This window comes from Astatotilapia calliptera, chromosome 14, assembly GCF_900246225.1.
Source record: "Astatotilapia calliptera chromosome 14, fAstCal1.2, whole genome shotgun sequence".
Classification (NCBI taxonomy): Eukaryota; Metazoa; Chordata; class Actinopteri; order Cichliformes; family Cichlidae; genus Astatotilapia; species Astatotilapia calliptera.
Window position 1 is genome coordinate 33,476,852 of NC_039315.1, and position 10,355 is coordinate 33,487,206.

General features: G+C 42.2%; 1 protein-coding gene across 1 annotated transcript in view; it reads right to left on the reverse strand.

The window, feature by feature from the left end:
• Positions 1 to 9,624, reverse strand: part of lrrc75a (leucine rich repeat containing 75A) — a 73,303-nt gene extending 63,679 nt beyond the window's left edge. The window contains exon 1 of the mRNA XM_026192584.1: positions 8,337 to 9,624. Coding sequence (XP_026048369.1) covers positions 8,337 to 8,588 — 252 coding nt within the window. The 5' untranslated portion in view covers positions 8,589 to 9,624. The remainder of the gene's footprint in view (positions 1 to 8,336) is intronic.
• Positions 9,625 to 10,355: the final 731 nt, after the last annotated feature.

Here is a 10,355-nt window from a genome sequence, read left to right on the forward strand (position 1 = left end):
TGCTGCTGCACAAAAAGTTGATCATCAACACATCAAGAAACTGACAGACTCCATGAATGGAAGGCTTGTGAGGGTAGCTATATTGGTCACTGATTTTCTTTGACATGTCAGAAATGTTTATATGTAAATTCTGAGTTGTTTTATTACTCTTACTTTAGTAATTGTGCACACAGTGCATAGTTACTAAAAAAGTTACCATTTAATATACTTATAACTGCAAAGAAATATAGTTTCGGTATATTTTCTTTTGAACTGCAAAGTTAACATTTGTGAGACCAACTGATAGTGAGGGCAGGATTTCTGTTTTGTTTGTTTGTTTGTTTGTTTTTTTTTGGGGGGGGGGGGGGGGTATTATAAAATACAGGAAAAAATATTGGGCAAAAACAGTTTGCCACTTTGGTATTTTGTCAAAATGTATTTCACTTTGGGGTAAAGTTAGCGTTCCCCAAGATCAAACTTCAAGCTCAGATTTATAGTCGTGATTTATGCGCTTCATAAAGAAAATGTTGAAATTGTATATTTTCATTATATGTGTGGTCTGTATATGTCCCGTGTAACAGGATGCATATTGTATCCAGTATGTAATTTGCTTTACTAACTTTTTTATCTATACCATTATTATTTGTGTGGATGCTAGAATGCTGCTTGGAAGATGCTCTGAGAGAAAGAATGTGTGTAACAAGAATCCAGACACTTTTTAGCCTGTAGGTAAGTGCAGATATATTTTCATGTGTTTGGATTTGTTTTGCAGGCATTTTATTGCCAGCTGAGTGGCATCAGGACTGACCTTTAGAAATGAGAGAAAAGGGAAGAGCGAGACTGATGGATGCTCAGTCTCCTAGAGAAAGCTATGACTCACTGAGGTTTCCATGCTGCTTATTGTTCTGCGTAGGAGTGGCTGCAAATAATGACAGCAGCTTCGACTGACACACACACACACACACACACACACACACACACACACACACACACACACACACACACACACACACAGGGACATTAATCAGCGGCTGTGTTTTCAGATAACGGTGGCATTAATAGTTAATAATCACCACATAAGAGAAATGTATGATTAGTTCATCAACAGGTGTATGCTATAGTGGTCAGCGACAGTAGCCTGAAAATAACTGGCTAGTTTTAAACCTTTCCACAATGTCTGACTTCTGGCTTACAAACCTCTGGACTAACGATGAGGTCTGATCTGTGAAGTACACTAACAAGTGAATGGAAGAAAAAAAATCTGTCAGCAGAACTTGTTACCAGTAGTAATGGATTTAATGAATATATGGAAACAAAAGTATCCATTTTTGCTCAGTTTAGGACACTGATTATATTTCTAGAATTCTTCCAAGTTTTTCCAAGAGCCTAATTTCATGTTTCAATACCACACTAACAATAGAACAGGGGGGGGGACAAGACGGGAACAAACAGTGCACTTACAGAAAAATAAAAAACCAAAGATAGTTGGATAACTCATTAGGATGTGGTAATAACCGGGAACATTTAGCGTGTGATAGGAGAAACTGTATGTGTGTGTGATACTTCTATTAGTTAACAGCTCGAGAGAAGAAAGATTATTTTTTTTTACATTAGCTAAAAAACATATAAATAATAATAATCACTATCATCGTTATCGTGTGCGTTCATTTATATTCACTCCAGAAAGGTATTACATTATTAACGTTACCCTCTTATGAAATATGCATGACAAAGCATAAAAATGCATAGTCTAATATCCTGGCCTCTGTGTGTCAAATGCATAGCCACTCACACACATGCATACTGAGAACAGTTCTAGTGAAAGCAAAGTCCACACTAATTAGGATCGGTCAACATCAAAGCAGTGGTTGGAACCCAGCTGAATATTAACAAAGGTGGAGCTGAAGAGACGCGGCAAACACAAACACAATGGATCAAGTGCAGCTCTTTGCTAAATAAAAGGAAATGGCAACAGAGGCAGGTGGAGCTATATATGAAGCAGATGTTGAACCTTATCAAAAATCACATCCTGACCAAACAGTATGCGCCACCTCTGACAAGACAGGCCTCCATTTTGTTATTTTTGTAAGAGAATCTGGACCGGGATCTCACATTTGGTAAAGAATAAGAAAATAAATGCCATATTTAACAGCCTTGCACAAACACGAAATGACATGTGGAGCAATCACTGTCGATTGTCACTGTCGATGAAGAGCCACCTCGACAGGACAAGACTCGGCTGACAAAGGTCACTCTTTCGAGGATGCCAATGTTCACATTTTGGACAGAGAAGACACGGTTTGAAAGAAGAGTGAAAGAATCCATCTATGTCCACTGTAAACGACCATCTTTGAACAGAGGCGGTGGCTTACGACACCAACGGTCTGCCATCTATAATCCAGTTTTGAGATCCTTTCCCAGACACCTTAACGCCCACTCACATCCTGGACCATTTGACCTCAGGAAATCACATGATAGGGTGGGGCTAGGTTTCACAGCGGGTTCACCTGAAACCTTGGCTGATTGTGACCCACACCCGTTTTCACCCCTTGGCTAGTGTGATTAGGTAGAGTATCAACAGTGGGTTCATGACCCTCTTGGGGGACACTCCCCTAAGACTTAAATATGGGACTCTCCAGCATTTGACGTTAGAATTGAAGAAGCTTCTCGGATGAGAGGTGAAACATCTTCAAGCAACTCAAAGAAGTCCAGACGTTTTTCTTTCCAAGCTCCTTAGACTACGATGACCTGGATGACTGAGAACCTTCACAGACACTGTCGATTATGTATTTATTTATTATTAACATGGTGCCAGCCTGTGGTTCAGCTTCCGCGACTCCCTTCCATGTCGAAACCATCAGCCGCAGTTTTGGCTGAGGGCAACAAGGGATCTGTTTCTGACAGGCCAGCTTGGTGCGCTAGCCGTTGTTGGAGACCGTTAGTTAGCTACCATCTGGCAACGCGAAATAGCCAACACTCCTGTCTGTGGACAGCTAGCTAGCCTATGAAACTAGCTAGCTTCTTAGGCTACCTAAGAAGCTAGCTAACTTGAGATATATGCCCTGAAATGAGAATAGGTTTTTGAATACCGACTATGTAACAGTGCAAGCTATTTAAAGGTTGGGTGGCTCTGCCCAATGTGATTGTGGCAATCAACACCCAATCAGGATTGGCAGAATGAGATACATGCTTCTGAGGAATACTCAGGGAGGTGCATCCCATAGTGAGACATTGAAACAAATGCTAAGAGTCAGAACCTTTATTCACCCAGGAAATGAAACTCCTGAGAACAAGATTGTCTTTTAAGACAGTGTCCAGGGCCCAGACAGGCAGCATTAACCTAGCACGTATGAGTCTACAGTATCAACCTGTTAATTACAACATAGGCTCACCCTAAATCATGTCCTGATGTATTGTCTTTGCGGACTCTAATGAGGACCATTGTTTATAAAATGTAGATCATGCTGTTATTGAAGAAAACTCTAAGGTAGCGATGGAGCCCATAAACCAATCACTGAGGAAGTTGATGGCCATTTTTTCATAGGCATGCATACAACCTGAGGAGTCCCCCCCCCCTGCTGGCCATTTGAAAGAATGCAAGATTCACACACTTTGGCATTACCACAGCCATCTTTTATATTCAATCTATGCATAAAAGTTATATAGTGTATATGCTGATCATATATTGGTAGTCAGATAGTTTTTACTATTATATGTATGCAGACATTAAAAAGAAATTCTCACATGACTATATCTTTTTTTTCTTTTTTAATTTTTGTTATTTAGATTTATTTTATCATATTTTTATTAATCCAATGGCGAGTCTGTTCTAGTCTGTTCTTCTAATAAACAGGTTAACTGGATAGTTTATTATGACAATTATGAGGGAAAGAGTTTTCTTTTTTTTTTAATCTTGTTTTTCTATCTATAAAACAAGGGGCAGCTAATGTAACTGTTGGGGCTTCTTTCATGACGTTTTGACTGCCATGTCATTGTCTCTATTGAAATGGTGCCCGACCGATCTTGAATTTGCTTATTAGCACTGCCGGCAGGACTCAACCCATGGTGATTCAAAGAGCCGCGGACAATATGAATCATTCAATCAAATGGCACCATGTTGAGACACTGCCCCTCAAGTGCTGATTAGACAAAAATAAAAGATGGCTGAGCGAACATCAGTGCAATGTATGGAGATAGATCCACTCTTTTATGACGTGCTTTATCAAAACAGCACAAAACTCCACAGGGAACTTCTGCAGTTCTGGGAAAACGGCGAATCTTTGGAGGCTCTGGACACAAATCATGCTGCTGTAACATGAAGTCACGGTCTTTGTCTTGGTGTCCTTTACAGTTCACTTCCTTGGTTATTTTGAAGGTTTTCCTGTGTTTTTACATCCTTACCTTTTCTTTTTCCCACTCTTTCAGTGTCATACACAGAGTTGAAACATCTTAATATCCCTTTCTCCTTGATGTGGATTTAGTCTATGCTTGTTTTAATCATTTTTGCCATTTTTCTGTTCAGCCCTCATCACATATCTAATAAAATAATTTTAGCAGCACATGTCAGAGTCGAACCTTATCCATAACGGTAGATTTGGATTTCATTTGTGTTTTCTAACATCACTGCCACAATTCAGATCTATGGGATACCTCCTCACAAGGCAGGTGCCATTCTTTCATCGCATGCTTGTGATGAAACAGAGTTTGGTGAACCAGACTTACTCCCTGAGTTAAGCTCCACAGGATTTCAGCAGCTGACTGGTATCTTCAGACGTTAGAGGCAACCGCAACGCTACACCACTGCTGCTACTACTACTGAAACCCTGGTCACATGTGATGGCTTCAAAAAAATCCCATGCAGCTGAGTGGAAACACCTGAAGGAACCCTGCCAGATAAATTTAGCGCCAGTAAAGCACGCTCCGGCGCTCTTTCTTACAGTTAAGCGATCAGCTGTGAGGGGGCCCGGGGGCGAACGGTGTAGAGAGATGCCAGTTTTTGGTTGCGAGTTAATTGAAGAGCATTGATTGAGAAGAAGGCCTCCTCATTATCTCTTAACAGAGCTCCTGTTTCATTAATCAATGTCTACTTGATTCAAGCTCGCCAGTTTATCGCCATTGTTTCCAAGCAACAATAAAGAGACGCTCGTAACCAACACACTCTTCAAAATCAGCGCTTCATTTTCATCTCTCCTTGTTTCCCTTTCCCTTCTCTCTCTCTCTCTGTCATGTTTCCCTCTAAGTGCTGTCTTTCACTGTCTCTGAAATCACTCACCACCACTTCTTGTCTGTTCTCTGCTTTAGCTGAACACTAATGGTAGTCTTTCTTTTTTCTCTCCTCCTGCTTCCTTTTATTCATAGTAATTGTCTTTATCCAATTCATCCTGTTTCTGTCCGTCACATACTGTTCCGGCAGAGCACAGGCCCTACGCAACATGAAACTAAATATCATCATTATATTACTGGAACTCCTCCAATTATGCCTTCATGACCCAACATCAAAACCTGTTATTATCTCTATTATGTTAATGCAAATGTAAGGCAACCCAGTTTGTTTTCAGCCTTCTCCGTTTGGCCTCTAAAGCTGGAACACCCTGCTGATAAAGAAATACAGACCACATCCTTCAGTCTCCAACATCCCTGAGTACCTATTTGGTACTATTTGGTGCTCAGGAAGCAGCACCTCAGGCTTATAGACATACAGCTTCCCCAGATTGCTGTTTACTGATTACTCAGTGCTAGTTGGACGTTTTCTTTCCACCACTCAGCATTACAACAAATGGCCTAAATCCTCCATCACTAAGCTAGGCTATACATTTTATTATAAATAAAATAATGAATAAATTATTATAAATAATAACATAAATAATAATTATTTGATTATTATTGTTACTGACACCATGAGAAAGAACAAGGTGCTGATAGAGATCTTGTAGATATAGTAGTGGCTGTTACAGTGGTTAAATTGATTGCCATTAGGTAGAGGTACCTGAAGCAGCCATATAAGCTGCTTCTAAAGTGGAAAATCTCTAAAAACAAGCAAACAAAACAGATCTAAAAGTAGCTTATTCTTTCAAGAGGAAATAGTCTGAAATTCCTACAAGAAACAGGAACCATTTGGGGAAGTCGATTTTTCTACCTGTTTCAAACTAAATCTTAATCATATTTTGTTTCAGGCAGTTCTGCTTTCAGGAGGTTTACGAGCATCTGACTTGGAGCTTGTGATGCTGAAATAGCTGATTGTGAAAACAGAAACAACCAATAATAACAAAATAAAAGAATAAGTGCTGGAGGAACTTGTACCTGTTGGGAAAACAATCAACTTGAGCAATTAAATTAATTCTTGAAAAATTAAGTTTCCTGAAACTTTTTGTGGACCTATAGTAAACCAGTAAGCATCCTGGTTCATTTCAACATCTTATATGCCTAATTTTCCCATTTTTGTGGTTACTGGCAGTCTAACATGGAGTGTAAGTGGGGAAAAGGCTATGCACAAAACATGAATTATGAGTCTTTCTAGATGGAAGTCTCAGGTCTGTTTGGAAGTGCTTATCTCATTAGATCCCACACTAGGGATCACAGCCTGGAGAAAACTTACTAGATGACCAAATTACCAGCGTATTAACATTAATTTGTTTACATGGAAACAAAAATTGTTTCTTTCCACGTCTTGAAATTAGCTAGACACAACCTCACATGAACTACAAAACATTGCATATTACACTGTGTCACTATTATTTCAGCATGTGAAAACATAAAGTATAATCTCAGTTACAAAAACGTTGGGACATTGAGTAAAGTGTAAATAAATACAAAATGCAACGCCTTAAAAATCTCACATATCCATATTTGATTCGAAATGGGATACCTAAGGCATATCGAACATTTAAATGAACAGATTTGACTATTTCATGAAAAATATTAGCATGAAACAAGTTCAGGAACATTTTTACACTGATTGGTTACTTGTGTAAAAAGTTGAAAATGTATTAAAAGATCATCTGAGAGAGCCAGTGATTCTCAGAAGTGTAGACAATTGCAGACTCCTAAATTTGCAAAGATTTTGAATATCTCATCATCTCCAGTACATGACATCATCAAAAAGACTCAAAGAATCTGGAGGAATCTCTGTAAGCAAGGGACAAGGCCAATCCTGTATTGGATGTCCTTGACCTTCAGGCCTTCAGACAGCACTGACAGATGTGATCAGGAACACTTCCAGAAATCACTGTCTCTGAACACCCACGTATGCAGGTTAAAGCTCTGTCATGCAGAGAAGAAGCCATATGTGAACATGATTCAGAAACACTGCTGTCTTCTCTGACCCAAAACTCATTTAAAATGGACTGAAAGCAGAAAACTGCTTTGTGATCAGATCAATCCAAATCTAAAATTCTTTGTGGGAAACATGAACGGCGTATCCTCCAAACTAAAGAGGAGAGGGCCCTTGCTATGAGCATCTCTGGTGATACTGGGGTGCATTATTGCCTATCAAAAAGGTAGCTTGCACATCTGGAAAGGTATACACCAGGGGTCCCCAACTCCAGGCCTTGAGGGCCGGTGTCCTGCAGGTTTTAGATCTCACCCTGAGAACCTTCACAGACCTTTGTGTTAACGTTTGCTTATCACCGCCATCTGCCACCAGTGCATAGAGCTTTGATCAGTAAATAGTAACAGAACAATTCTGATGAAAATCTCCAAAGTCCAAACAGTAATCTGGGGAAGCTATGTGTCTATAAGCCTCAGGTGCTGCTCCCTGAGTTTGAGTCACGAGGGGATAAACTATAAACACTGCCAGCGTATGGGCTCTGTGAAGTGTGTCGAAATCAGTTTCTTCCCTCACTGTCTTCATCTGCTCTTTTTAGTTTCCTTACTGTCACAGTAATAAACACAGATTGTTTCTCAGAATTTTACCCCTGTCATCCTCAGACCCTTCCCTTCTCTGCCGCTCTCCACATCATCCCATTCAACTGGTGGCATTTTCTTTCTCCTGCTTCCCTTTTGTTTCTCGCCACACCAGATTCTCCCAGCCTGTTGTTGGGCTTTTTCTTCTCTCTGTAGCAACAGCAGCATCCAGACTGAGAGAGGTTGTAAATCACAGCACTCTCTCCACTCTGTACCCATGCAGCAGACTCAGGCACTGCCAGGCATACTTGCAGGGAGGACGTCAATTCATCAGGCATGCAGGAAGTCAGTCTCTGAATGGCTTCAGTCAGTGAGCATCAGCGGTTAGTCTGAGCCTGGCTTCTCTTTCAGCATCAGTGTTGACATTAACTTAAGGTAATAGAGCACGACAGGAAAGAACAGAGGAAGTGTGCAGAAAGAAAAAGCATCATTCACACAGCAGACTAAGCGACTACCTGTCGGAGCGTCTTCAGCATCTCCGTGGCCTCATCCTGCTTGCCCTGTTTGGCCATCAGCATCATCTCCTGGATCATGCCGATGCGGCGCTGGTAGGGTGGTGGTGGCGTCCCGCTACGGCTCAGCCTGTCCCCTGACTTCAGCATGAGGGAGGCTAAGATGTCTCCCCGCTCCTTGGTGGGTGTCCGCTTCCAACTGTGCTGAGGACTCGCTCCTGCAGGCTCCTGGCCTTTAGCCTGCTTGGCACCCATGGTGCTGCCTCTTAATGTGAACTCTGGCAACAAAGAGATTGGTCCCACAGAGCAGTCATGCAGCGGCAGCTTTGATTCCTGTGTCAGACACCTGCTTCAGTAAAACGTCAGCAGCTCATCACGTCTCTGTGAAATGTGGAAAGTGTGCCTGCTCCCAGAGTACAGTACAACACTGCAGATACGCTGAGAAGGAGCGCTGGTAGTTTTGTGCTGTTACTCACAGGAGCTGGAGCTCATGTAGGGAACAGGTCTTTGGATGCTGCCTGCCGCATGGCCGCAGAGCGCGGACTCAGCAGAGTCAGGCTGCCGGAGATCCCCAGCAGTGAGTCTGCCTCAGCGACAGCCTCCTATCCCGGACCCAACTTCAGCACCAAATATTTACCCTCTCCTCCTCCTCCCGAGCTGTCCTCTAGAACACAGCGCTCTGTCCTGGAGCAGAGGAGGAGCAGCGGGCGGAGGATCGCTGCTGCATGAAGCAGGGCATGGCAGTGTTTACGTCTGCGGTGCTCCTCGTTCTGCCCTGTCCCTCCTCGGCCGCTGGAAGTCCCGCTGTACCTGCAACAAAAGCAGCGCTGGTCCTCCTCCCGGCCTCACTCTCCATCATTCGCAGGCAGGAAGCAGAAGTCGCATCCGCGCCTCGTCCTGCTGTGTGCAGGCTGCGGCTCAGCGGGCTTTGACAGAAGGGGCCGGACTGAGGTGTCCCCTCCCCGGGACCGAATTATGTATCGCACCCTCTGTTCGAGTGCACGGGGGCGCGCAGCGAGTGCACGTGACCGCAAGTCTTCCTTCCTCCTGGCGGGGTGATGAGGAGAGGCAGGAGGAGGGCCGGGAGGGTATGAGCACTGCCAAGTGTCTAGTTACACGGCGCTGACGCTCCGTCTCCGCGGGGGAGGTTTTTCTACCAGAGTCCATTCAAAATGTGTCGGCTTGTAGCTGCACTGCTCACAGGCAGAAAGGGATAGGGTGTATCTGTCGAGATGAGTCATTCATTTTAAACTGTAGTCTTCTAAGAAAATCGGCCAACAGTGGACCTTGATTTAAGCATTTTGTATCTAACAATTTTAAAAAAAAATTTTTTTGCGGAAATTGTAAACCACAACACCAACTTACAAGTTAATACCCGATTAGAGTAGATCTACTTTGTGCACTGCTCTGTGCAGTCACATTTATTTAAATCACACCTAAAGGGGCTTTAAATTGTAAAATAAAGAGCCCACAGAAAAAACCCCAACAATCACTTGGCGACAGTGGGAAAGAAAAACTCCCTTGTAAGGGGAAGAAACCTCCGGTAGAACCAGGCTCAAGGCTGCACCTCCCTGAGCCCTGACACATAATTGGAGGGGTGCTCTTTTCTATACCCACGCTCATCGTGTTGAACAAAGAACTAAGAACACCTGACAGTAGTCAGGTGTTCTTAGCATCACATTTTTCTGCCCACATTTTATTTTTAAACCTGTTGCTAGAAGTTTAAGTGTCAGCCAAAATGATTTTCATATCAAAGCATTTTTTTTTTAAGTTTATTACAAGTTTTTGTGAAATCTAGTTTTAATTGATTTTGTTTTTTTAGTTAGTTGGGATAAACTAAAACACATACATGAGTGTTTTCTCCAAAAAACAAATTGAAACAGCTGTCAGTTATTTATACTACCAGGGAAAGACCTGCACTGACATCTGGTGGCAGCTGTGTGGAACCATTACATCAATGTGGTTATATTTAGCATCCCTAATAATTGTGGTAAGGCCTTACTTTTCTTGAGCTAGATAGTG